Below are 11496 nucleotides of genomic sequence, written 5' to 3'. Positions count from 1 at the left end.
GAGCCTGGGAGAGGCAGGTGGGCTGGCCGGCAGGTTTCGTCCTCAGGCCCCTAGAGGGGTGAGCAGGGGCTCGGTTCCAAATGTGCAGTTTTCAAAGCTGCCTTGGTGGCTGGGCAGGGACAGGGGACACAGCTGGGTGGGACTGGCCTGGATTGAGATGTCCAGGGTTGGGGAAGAGGTGATGGTCCCCGTTATTTGGGGCTTAGTCCTTGCAGAGCTGGTTATGCCAGCACTGGAAGCAGGGGCGTCTGGGGTTGGGGTGTAAGGACTTTAGGATGATTTTAATCGGACTCTTCTAGTCTATTTTCATCTTTACATGCTTCAGAGACGTGTCCCTCCTGTCCCCTGGCTTGCTCTGCTCCCAGCAGGAAAGCTGCCGTGGTCCTCTGTGTTTTCACTCTGACTACTTTTAAGGTTTTGTCTTTGTCCCTGGTTTTGAACAGTTTGATGTGTAGCCTTTTCAGACTGGCTGCTTCTGCATGCTGATGAGCACTGAAGCCCCTTTGTGCCTCCTCGGGGCTCGCTCTGAGTAATGTCCCATCATCTGGTGGCTGCCAGGTATCGTCCACTCAGCGGCTGATGGGCGGCACTTCTGGGTGCAGCCCCTGTCACTGTAGGTTTTCATGTGGACATTGGGGCAAATACCAGAGGCTGACTGACGGTGAGTGTCTGGTTTGTCAGAACCCCAGTGCTGTGGCTCCATGGCCACCCGCTCTGCATACCGTCCCTGTCCCCAGTGTGTGCATGGGGCTGTCCCCATGAGTGTGTGGCACTTCATTTTCTGTAGCCTTTGAGAGCTGGGCATGCATTTCTTCACCAACACTCCTCGCCCCCTCCTTTGTTTGTGAAGCACTTTATTCATTTTTGGCAAGATTAGCATTTTAAAGATGTTTTATAGACTCCTGGTTTCTAACAAGAAATCGGCCATTCCTACTTGTGTTTTCCAGAGTGTAACCTGTTTGTTTTCGCTGATTTCCTCTTGTCGGGATACCAGCCTTTGAGGGTGATGTGTCCACTGGCCTTCTGCGCTGGGGGCTCTTGGGCCTGAGGCCGGTGCCATGCACCGAGTTGGGCCATCTTGGCCATGACTTCTCTCTCCCCAGTTACACAGGGGAGCACGGGTATTGTCCCACAGATTTCCGAGCATTCAGATGGTTCCTTTTGACTTGTCCTGAGGTCACTGGTCCTCTTTTCCACATTGCAGATGCTATGTGGGCCATACCCAGATGCTCCACTGTCCCTCTTCTGTTCCACCCCTTCTTCTGCATTCTTCCACAGTCCTTATCACACCCTGTGCTGACGCCATTCCTTGCAGGCTGCTGTAAGGACAACATGGAGATTGTGGTGCCTGGCACATGTGCCCCACAGGTGTCTGCAGGTAACTGCTGGGGTGTGGCTTTGCCTTGCTATCCAGCAGAGGCCATTGCTGCCCTACCGCTCTGCAGTATCTCCTGATCTTGGCCAAGCCTCCTCTGGAGTGAAGTACCCTGAAATGCCACCCCAGCCAGCAGTGGTCAGGGAAGGTGGGGGCTTGGGTTGTACTTTCCATGAAGCCAGCGCCTGTAGGAGTAAGCAGCTCACAGTCCAGGAGCAGCTGTCATCCCAGTGACCTCAGGCTACGGGACTGTCTTTCATTATTTACTAGGTCACTTTTCATTCAGTAAGCATTGATTGGGTGGGTACCTGCTGTGTGTGATCCCTGTTCTCTTGGGGCTTGGGTCTGGGGAGGACACTAGGATAAGCTGATGAGCAGACACATAGGCTGAGATGCTGCTAGAACTTAGAGCTGGCAGGTTTGGGGTAAGGCAGGGGACGGCACTGCAGTAGAGCTGAGGATTCCCAGGATGCTGACTGGGGACGTTGCCCTGTCCCTGGCTTGGGTCATGGGGCACTCGGAGACTGAAGTCCTAGTGCTGTGTGCAGGCTTGAGTTGACTGATGCTGGCTTCTGACTGAAGGCGAGCCCAGATATGTACTCCCACCGTGTTCCATTCAACCCTCCACTGACTGGTGCTTTCTAACAAGATGGGGCCATTCAGCCACCCAGAGGACTCCCAGTGACCCTAATCCTTGCTGCCCTGCTCGATTTTAATCCTGACTCTGCCTGAGTATTTTAAGAATAGGGTGAGGGTGAGGTCAGTGGGACTGGCTGTAGCCACACCAGCTCCATGCCCTCCTTCCAGCTGCTCTCCCTGCTTATCAGGGAACAGGCCAAGCTCCTTCTCAACCATGGCCTCTGCCCGCAGGAGCCGGGGCCATTGTGGGTCTCCAGGGCAGCCTCCATCCAGGCTGTCCCCACCACCACGTCCCCCTTTGGCAGGTGCCTCACAGCTGCCAACAAGCCCATCACACAGTAGGTGCTCAGTAAAGAACCTCACATTGCCTTGACTTCAGTACAATGTTGCACCTTCTCTCCCTGAACTGAAAGTGTCAGGACAGCACCTAGGCGGCACCTGATTGCAGCGAGGTTAAAGTGAAAAAAATGCAATACTGATAATGACGCCAGCTAACATTTTAACATTTTTGCGAGGCTGTTCATGTATTTTGTCATAATTCTCACAACAACCCTGATTCGGTAAGTGTTGCATGGATGCATCCATGAATGAACTACGGCCGCTGGAGGCTGGGACCAGCCGTTCCCCGGGGCTCTCCTCGCCCGGTGAGTGGCAGCAGGGGAAGCCAATAAATAGAGCCCGAGCCCGCCCGCCCGCGCTGGGAGGAGCGGAGAACGCGTTGGCCCTAGCGAAAGTTCCACCCTCGCCCAGATACTGGAAAACCCTCTGATCAAGTATAAAGGGATCCTTCGGCCGCCTAGGAGGAAGTCGGGGCGAGGGAGGAAGCTGCAAGTTTTAGGTTGTGCCCCCTTCGGCTCCTCGGGACTTGCGGTTGGAAGGGGGCGGTGGTAGTGCTGGTGATGTGCCTTCCACGCAGCAGAGGGAAAATCCAGGTCCAGAAGTTTCCAGGCCTTGTCCTGTCCTGGGGGTGGGTTGAGTTATTCGTGTGTGGGGGGGCCGGAGGTGTCTGCCAGCCTGCTTGAAGAAAGCTGATCTGGGGCACAGGGGACTTGACCCATAGATACTCGTCCCCGGACCCCACCATGTAGACGCTGGCAGCAGAGCAGCAGAGGTCTTTTATCCTCCCAGGAGGCAGAGTTGAGGGAGCTCTGAAATCAAGTCCCAGCAGCTTGACTTCGGGCCAAGGGCCGCCCCTCTGCTCTTCCGTCAAATGGGGTCAGTAAGTGCTACGTAGGGGCAGTGTCTGGCACAAACAGCCTCTAGGGTGGGTGTTGAGGAACCTGATCTGAACTGCCAGGATTTTAAACATCAGGAGAAAAGAAAAATCGCAATTAAGCCACTTCCCCCCATCAATTTTTATTCATCCAGGGTATGGAGATGTGCTCCGCACCAGAGCCATTCCCAAATGAAGAGACCGAGACTCAGAGAGGGGCCCGAGTTCCAGCCGCCTCCACCCGTGCTGCTGGGTCTGCCTACTCACCCCTCTTTCACTCCTTCCTTCTCATCCCCGCCCTCAGACCCAGCTGGCCCAGTCCGTGTGGGACCCGAGCGTCCGCAGGGACCCGGACACTTTGGGTGACCCTGGAATCGCTGTCCCTGAGCCTTAGCCTCCCCGCCTGGTGGGGGTGGTGAGTTGGGGGGACTGGACACTGACGACCCCTACGAGGTCAGAGACCCCCTCCTCCTACGTATGCCAGGACCCTCGCGGTCGGGCATACCCAACCTCCACCCGGGCTCTTTACTGCTCCTCTCTTTTCTGCACGCCGCGGGCGGGGCGGGGGCAGAGTCCGCCCCGAGTCCGCCCCCTCCCCTGGCTGTCCCGCCCTGCCCTGCCCTCCCCCTTCCCTGTCCTGGAGGGCCAGGCTTCGTGGCCCTGTGACCCCGCGGCCAGGCCGGGCCGGGACGGGACGGGACGCGCTGGGACCCGCGTCGGGGATCGTCGAAGCTACCCAGGGCGGGGGCGGCATGGAGCGGAGGTGGGTCTTCGTGCTGCTCGACGTGCTGTGCGTGCTGGTTGGTAAGAGCTGTAGGGACTTGGGTTTGGGGGGACTCTTTCCCAGGCGGTGCTCGCCCTGGCCCCGTTTGTAGGGCGCTGGGATGGTGGCCTGCAGCGCCTCCACCTGTCGGAGGCCCCCTCGAAGTGGGGGAACTCGGGGAAGGACACTTGGCGCCCTCCCAGCCTCAGTTTCTCCCACCCGCACCGGGTTCAAGAGTGGGTCGCAAACGGCGCCGGGGTTGGCAACCCCGCCCGTGGCAGCAGGAAGTCGCCAACGGGGCCACATGCGCCCCCCTCCCGCCGCGCGTGTGAGGGCTATGGTTCACGCGGGTGGGGCCTCGCCAGGCGGGCCGGGTAGGGGTGCAGCCGCGGGGCCCCGCCGGGACAACCTCCACGCCCCGGCCCGCGTCGCGTCGGTGGAATTAGAACCCTCGTGGTCCTGGGAGACAAGTAGAGAAAGCTGGGCCCCAGGCTGCGGGTTAGCAGGGGCCTCCGAGGCGCGACCGAACCTGTTGGGCGGCTTAGTGGGCCAGGCTGGGGGAGGGGGCAGCCCAAGGCCCCCTCCCCGCCCTTCCCCCAGGGTTCTGGGAACAAAGGCTGAGTGTTTGCACTGGGGCTGTGAGGACAATGGCCCCGGAATGGAATTTACCTCCAGTGGGTGGGGATGGGAGGAACCGTTTGGTTCTTGCTGCTATGATGGGACCAGGGGGCCAACGAGACCGACGGGGACGGAGGGGACTGAAGGATGGAGGGGTCAGGTCTGATGGATGGCAAAGGCCAGGCCCTCCTTGTATGTCCCAGATGAGACCCCTTTTGGGGTGGGTCAGGTGGCAGCGGGAAGAAATCCCCTAGGTACCATATCCTGAGCACCTATGTTATTTATTTAATATTTGTGTGGCACCTAACGGTATGCCAGCCACCAAGTGACATGCAAATAATTAAACCTTTTCTTCCTGTCTACTGAACAATAACATCGACTAGGTAGTCCGTCACCAAAAGGATTTATTCTGGAAAAGGAAAAAGTACTGCAGCAGCATGAGAATGCAGACCCAACGAGGCATATGCACATTCTGCCCTATGCCAAGATGGCGGATGGCAGGGAGACAGGAAGTTAGAGCCATAGAGTTTTATGAAAAGGGTGTTGGGACTGTACAGCTCAAGGAGACCAGCTCTGTCCACACACCTCCCAGCCTGATTAGTTTCCTTAAAGTCCCAGTTCATCTTTATCATTCCCCCCTTTTGATCAGGATCTTTCTCCAGAAGCATCACTGATCAATGCTCAGGTCTTCCATCTTCAGCCTTTTTGTCTCTCCATGTCAGGAAGGACTTCTGGGTGTCATCTCTCACATCGGAAGGAAAGTCCATGGATCAGAAACAGCTCATATCCAGGGTTAACAGACAACAGGTGCAGAGCTTAATAACAATAAAAATTTAAAACAGGGTAAGAACAACATAACCTAGTCTATATGATGGATGTAAGCTAGGAGAGTAAGCCTGTAGATAATGAAACAAAGACCATTATTGTCTTAGTAGATCAAAGTTCCTGATGACAGATTCAACAAACAGAAAGGTGCCCCCTCTTTCACAGTAGCTTCGGAAATGCGAACAATGGCATGTTCCTTCCACGGCAAAGGGAAAGATGAAATGAGAATCAATAGTAAGAAAAAAGTTGTACAGGCCTGATTCAGTCGTGTGGCAATTTATTTTCTTCAGAGGTCACCTGCTTTAACTTTTGACAGTTGTAGTTTTAGGTCATCAGACTGTGTGCAGTTCCAGTCAGGGTTTGATGCCTTCTGTAGGTGGCACGTGTGTATCCAAGACTCTACTCCCTGCAGTTTAACAGCACAGAGGTTCGTCAACAGTATCTGGTAAGGGCCTTTCCAAAGAGTCTGGAGGGAATCCTTTTTGAGGTATCTTTTCCAGTAAATAAAATCTCCAGGTTGCAGAGTGTGGATTGTGAGTTTTTCATTTCCCTGCCCTGGAATGTAGTGTGACAAGATTGTGCTACCAAAGCATGATTATTGTCAGTAGAAGCAATTAAGCCCTTACAATATTGAAGTATGTCTCCTTTTATCAACTGTGGATCAAAAGAGGCAGGAGCAAATGCATGGGGTGTACTATAATTATCTCAAAGGTGAAAGCTTGAGTCCAAAAGGGAGTAGACCTAAGGTCTAAAAGGACTAATGGCAGTGCTTTTGGCAAAGGTATTTAAAGAGTTCTAAAATTTTTACCAATTGAATCTTAATAATACCATTAGTGCATTCAACTAAACCTGAAGATTGAGGATGGTAAGCACAGTGAAAATGTAGGACTAGCCAAACAGCACAGACTTGCTTTAGCACCTGACCAGTGAAATGGGTTCCTCCAGTTTGAGAGGAGTTCCCCAAGTAGGAATAATCTTCTCTTAATAGTTGGTTAGCTACTGTAGATGCATTAGCTTGTCTATAAGGGAAAGCTTCAGTCCAGTGAGAACACATAGATATCATGACTAAAACATATTTGTATCTGTGAGATGGGAGAAGCTGTATGAAATCTATTTGCCAGACCTCAAATGGCCCATTTGGCAACTTAAAATGTCCAGGGGCAGTGTGAACAGGTATCCCTGGGTTATACTTTCAACACATGGGACACCTAGGGTAGGCACTGTTTGCAGCCTTGTTAATATCTCCCCACCAATATTGGTTCATGAATGCTACCATTTTGTCAGTGGACCAATGGTTTAATGCATGCACAGTAGTTAGGAGTGGGAATTTTAGAGTTTCTGGTAGGATGGGGTTGTTATTTGGTCCAAACCAGAGTTTCTTCTCCTTATCAAACCAACAATTGTTGGATTTCCAATCTTGTTTTTCTTCTTCAGAAGCTGATTGCTGGGCTTCTCTGGCCAGATTTTATAAGTTATCAACTCGAGAAGCTCTTCTTTGGACCATGATGGGTTTGACTGCTGCTGATGCCTTTAAGGGCAGCATTTTTAGCAGAATTATTAGCCTGGTGATTTCCTTTAGCTTCCAAAGAATCAAGTTTAGAATGTCCTGGAATCTTAATAGCTAAAGCATCAGGGAAAAGCATAGCATCCAATAATTTCTGTATGTATGGACCATTTCTAATTTTTTTTTTTTAAAGATTTTATTGGGGAATTGGGGGAGGGAAACAGCATTAGGGAATCGGGGAAGGGGAACAGACAAGTTGCTGTCCTTTTGTTCTTCAGTCTAGTTGTGGAGGACATCGCTTCACTGGCCCATGTTGGTATTATCATTGCGCTCTTCCCAGGTGAGACAATCAGTCGCTGGCCACGGGAAAGCTGCTCACGGCAGCTCACACCGGCTGTTGGCCAGCCCCACTGCAGCCTATGCCATCGCCGGCAACTCATGGCATCCCAGCTCCAGGTCGAGTTGTTGTTCACCATCTTAGCTGTAGAGGGCGCAGCATCACTGGCCCTCATGTGGGATCTGAACCGGGGCCCTGCTGCTCAGAGCTGGCGTCCCAAAGCCAACTCCTAACCAATGCACCACTCGGCCGGCCCACCATTTTTAATTTGATCTCCATTGGAGGTCAGGAAACCACGTTTCCATAACATTCCAAAGTCATGAGCTACCCCAAAGGCTTATCTGCTGTCTGTATAAATGTTGACAGTTTTGCCCTTTGCTAAAATGCAAGCTCTAGTGAGGGCATATAAGTCAGCCTGCTGTGCTGAAGTGGCCAGAAACAAAGGTGCTGTCTTGATAACTTCAGAAGGGGCTACAACACATTAACCAGCACAGTACGTACCACTGTCAATTTTAAGTATAGGCCATCTGTAAACTAACGAGGACCAGCTTTACTTAGAGGAGTCTTCTATAAATCGTCCTGAGGAGTCAGGAGGTGATCTGTCCGTGTCAGGCAGTCATGAGGAGCTTCCTCAGCCTAAGAATGGAGAAAAGTAGCTGGATTAAGGTTATGACAATGTGAAAGGGTTATATGGGAAGTGGTTAACAAAAGGATTTCATAGGAACTTAGGGGACAGAAAGATGCTGGTGTGATGAGAATTCAGGTGAGCTTCTACCACATGAGGCACAAACATGGTTAGAGGGGATCCCACAACAATCTTCTCTGTGGCCTTAACCAGGAGGGCAGTAGCCACAATGGCTCTAAGGCGAAGGGGGGTTATCCCTGAGCCATAGGGTCCAGTTGTTGACTACAGTCTCCTAGGGGGTCTATGTGATCCCCATGTTTTTCAGTGAGCACCCCGAGGGCATGTTCTTCCTTTTTATGCACAGAAAGGAAATAGGGAATCTGATAGGATGCCCAAGAGAAGGTGGGTTATTCAACTCTCCTTTAAGATTTAAAAGCTGTCATCCTGTCCTTCCCATGAAATTGAGTCAGGACTGTCATTCCTTAATAGGACATACAGAGGTTTTTCCCTAAGAGAGAGATTTGGGGTCTAATTCTGGCAATAGCCAACTAGACCAATAAAACTTTGCAATTGGTGCATAGTTTTCTTAAAGTCCCAGTTCATTTTTACCACTCCAAACAGCCTGTGAGGGACCTGTTATAATCCCCAGTTTCTGCCCAGAGAAGTCACTGGGAGGTGGAGCTGAGATTAGGTGGTATGTTGCTGCTGTGTTCCCCTAACCCACTCCCCAGGCACAGTCGTACCACCAGACCTTTGCACTGGCTGTTCCCTCTCCTTGGTGCTCTTCCCCAGGTCTCCCCAGAACTTCTTACTCCCTTCAAACCACCTTCTCTGTGTGGCCTACTCGACAGCCCTTATTGAAAGGTGCAGCCACCTTTCCGACTCCAGCCATCATTTACTTATTATTCTGTATTTTCAACCCCTTGCAACCCCCTGAGGAGAGTTCTGTTTTCTTCACTGAGTCTTTCTCCAGACTCAGCATCTAAGGTGCTCAACACCATCACTGAAGGGTTCCCAGGACCCTTGAATTTGTCCTTTTGGGAGGAGTTGGCCCTGCTGTCCCTCTCCTCTGGAATTCAGCCCTCAGAAGAGCCACCCCCTTCTGTACTTGTCACCTGCCCTGCCTGGGCAAAGGACACTCCTGTAGAGCAGGGAGTTCTCTGCTCAAGTGCCCTCGGCTCAGCAGGGCCCCAGTGCCAGGGCGACCTAGCTTTTCATGACTCCATCATGACTGAGCCTCCTGAATGTATTTTTGGACTGAGCTCTGGGCTGGGTGTTTCTTGGTCAGTTTGTGCTGGCTCAGGGGCAAACATGCGAATTCAGCCACCTCAGCTCTGCCCAGGACGTGGTCCTGATCTCTGGCCGGCCCTGGAACGAGGAGCAAGGAGCCTTCCCTTTTAACAGATGCTCATTGAACACCTGCCTGGGCTCCAGGGAACTCAGCCCTCCTAAGGTGCTCACAGATGAGTGTTGGAGACTCAGTCAGTCATCAGTGATTGATTGCATAATTACACCTAAGGACCAGAGACATAAAACAAATTTCCTTCTACTAGAGTGATAATGGGTGGGACAGTCAGGAGGGTGGATGGAGCTGAACTTGGAGGAAAGTCAAAGATGTTCTGGGTAGAGAGCAGGGCATGTGTAAAGGTCCTGGGGTGGGTACTTTCTGGGTTCGAGGAGCAGAAAGCAGGCGAGAGGGAAGTGAGTGAGTGGAGAGGGTGGGAGATGAGGGGTGGAGGCTGGACCATGGGCCTGAGGAGGACTTTGTTGTTCATCTGTGGATGATGGGGAACCCCAAGAGGGTTTAAATGGGGTCAGCGGTGTGTCCCACTTGCCACAAGAAAAGCTTCTAATTGAGTGGTAGGCATGGAGGTGAGGGAACCAGAAGGGAGGCTGAGGTGGGTGGGCAAGCACTGGACAAAGGCTGGTCTGTGTGGCCCCGGCTGGTGCTAGGGGAGAACCATGTAGCTAATGAGCTTCTTTCCCCCAAACCCAGCCTCTCTGCCTTTCGCCATCCTGATGCTCGTCAATGCCCCATACAAACGAGGGTTCTACTGTGGCGATGACTCCATCCGATACCCCTACCGTCCAGACACCATCACCCACGGGCTCATGGCTGGCATCACCATCACCACCACCGTCATCCTTGTAAGGCGGGAGGGGCTTGGAGGGCGGGGGTCAAGGTCTGCCTTGAGTCGAATTTGTGGGGAAGAAGCCTCCTTTAGAGTTCCCCATTCCCCAGAAGTCACAGGGAAGCCAGGAACCCTAAACACCTTTCAGTGGAGGACTGAGCCCTTGAGCCCAGTGCCTAGTGGGCCCCACACAGTTGCTGTTGGGACCCAGTGGGAGGCTCCTTAGTGGCTCCCTTTGCAGGTGTCGGCAGGGGAGGCCTACCTGGTGTACACGACCCGTCTCTATTCCCGCTCCAACTTCAACAACTGTGTGGCAGCCATCTACAAGGTGCTGGGGACCTTCCTGTTTGGGGCCGCAGTGAGCCAGTCCCTGACAGACCTGGGCAAGTACATGATTGGCCGTCTGCGGCCCAACTTCCTGGCAGTATGTGACCCTGACTGGAGCCGCATCAACTGCTCCATCTATGTGCAGGAGGAGGTGTGCAGGGGGAGCCCTGCCAATGTCACTGAGTCCAGGTGGGTGCTGGACCAGCAGCCCTCTGGGCTCTGCTGGGGGCCAATCCATAGACACTCCCACTTCCAGGGGACAGTGCAGGCTGGGGAAGGGCCCTCAGCAACTGGATGTTGCAGGATAACTTGACAGGTGGAGCCAGGGTTGAGGATAGGGCAGGAGCAGACCGGCAGGTGCCTGTGGGCCTGAGTCCACAGACAGGGAGGCCAGGTGGGTGGTGCATGTTGGGCTGAGCAGAACAATCGGTGTTGGGAGTGGTGACCTACCTCCCCTAAACTTTAGGCCCTACCCTCATGCTTTTGGTCTGTCTTTTTACCATCTCTACTGATAAACTTTTCATTTAATTGGCTTCCTAATTTTCCTTTTTACAAAATTGAAATAAAATTTGCTAACTTAACCATTTAATGTGTACAATTCATTGATTTTTAGTAAATTCACAGTGTTGTGCAGCCATCTCCCCCATCTTAATCCACAATATTTTCATCACATGAAAGAGACTCTGTGTCTGTCTGCTGTCTCCCTCCCCCAGCCCCTTTCAACCACTAACCCACTTCCTGTCTGTGGATATGCCTGTTCTGGAAGTTTCACATAAATGGAATCACACACTGTGGTCTTTCTTGCCTGACTGCTTCAACATTTCAAAGTTCACCACCCACATTGTAGCTTCTGTTAGTTTTTGCTTCATGTATTCTGGGGCTCCATTGTTAGGTGTATATATCTTTGTAGTTACATGTTCTTGAAGGATTGGCCCTTTTATCACTATATAATGTCCTTTCTCCCTCCTAACATTTATTATCTTAATGTCTGTTTTGCCTGATAGTAGTATGGCCGTACTCGCTGTCTTTTGTATGGAATATTTTTTCCATTCTCGTACTTTGAACCTATTTGTGTCTTTGAATTTAAAGTGAGTCTCTAATGCACATCGATTTTTCCCTCTTTTTTTTTTTTTTTTTT

The 11496-nt window shown here is 52.1% G+C and overlaps 1 protein-coding gene across 6 annotated transcripts in view; it reads left to right on the top strand.

Moving 5' to 3' along the window:
* Positions 1-142: 142 nt before the first annotated feature.
* Positions 143-11496, top strand: part of PLPP2 (phospholipid phosphatase 2) — a 13963-nt gene continuing 2609 nt past the window's right edge. Inside the window, exons 1-5 of one of the 6 annotated variants that reach the window (XM_019657445.1) lie at positions 145-2852; positions 3383-4031; positions 5331-5415; positions 9896-10047; positions 10273-10547. In XM_019657445.1, coding sequence (XP_019512990.1) covers positions 9919-10047; positions 10273-10547 — 404 coding nt within the window. In that variant the 5' untranslated portion in view covers positions 145-2852; positions 3383-4031; positions 5331-5415; positions 9896-9918. The other 5 variants (XM_019657442.1, XM_019657444.1, XM_019657443.1 and 2 more) reach the window with 5 other exon arrangements.

The sequence above is a fragment of the Hipposideros armiger genome, unplaced genomic scaffold (genome assembly GCF_001890085.2).
Source record: "Hipposideros armiger isolate ML-2016 unplaced genomic scaffold, ASM189008v1 scaffold_275, whole genome shotgun sequence".
Lineage (NCBI taxonomy): Eukaryota > Metazoa > Chordata > Mammalia > Chiroptera > Hipposideridae > Hipposideros > Hipposideros armiger.
This window is presented reverse-complemented; position numbering and strand designations above follow the sequence as displayed.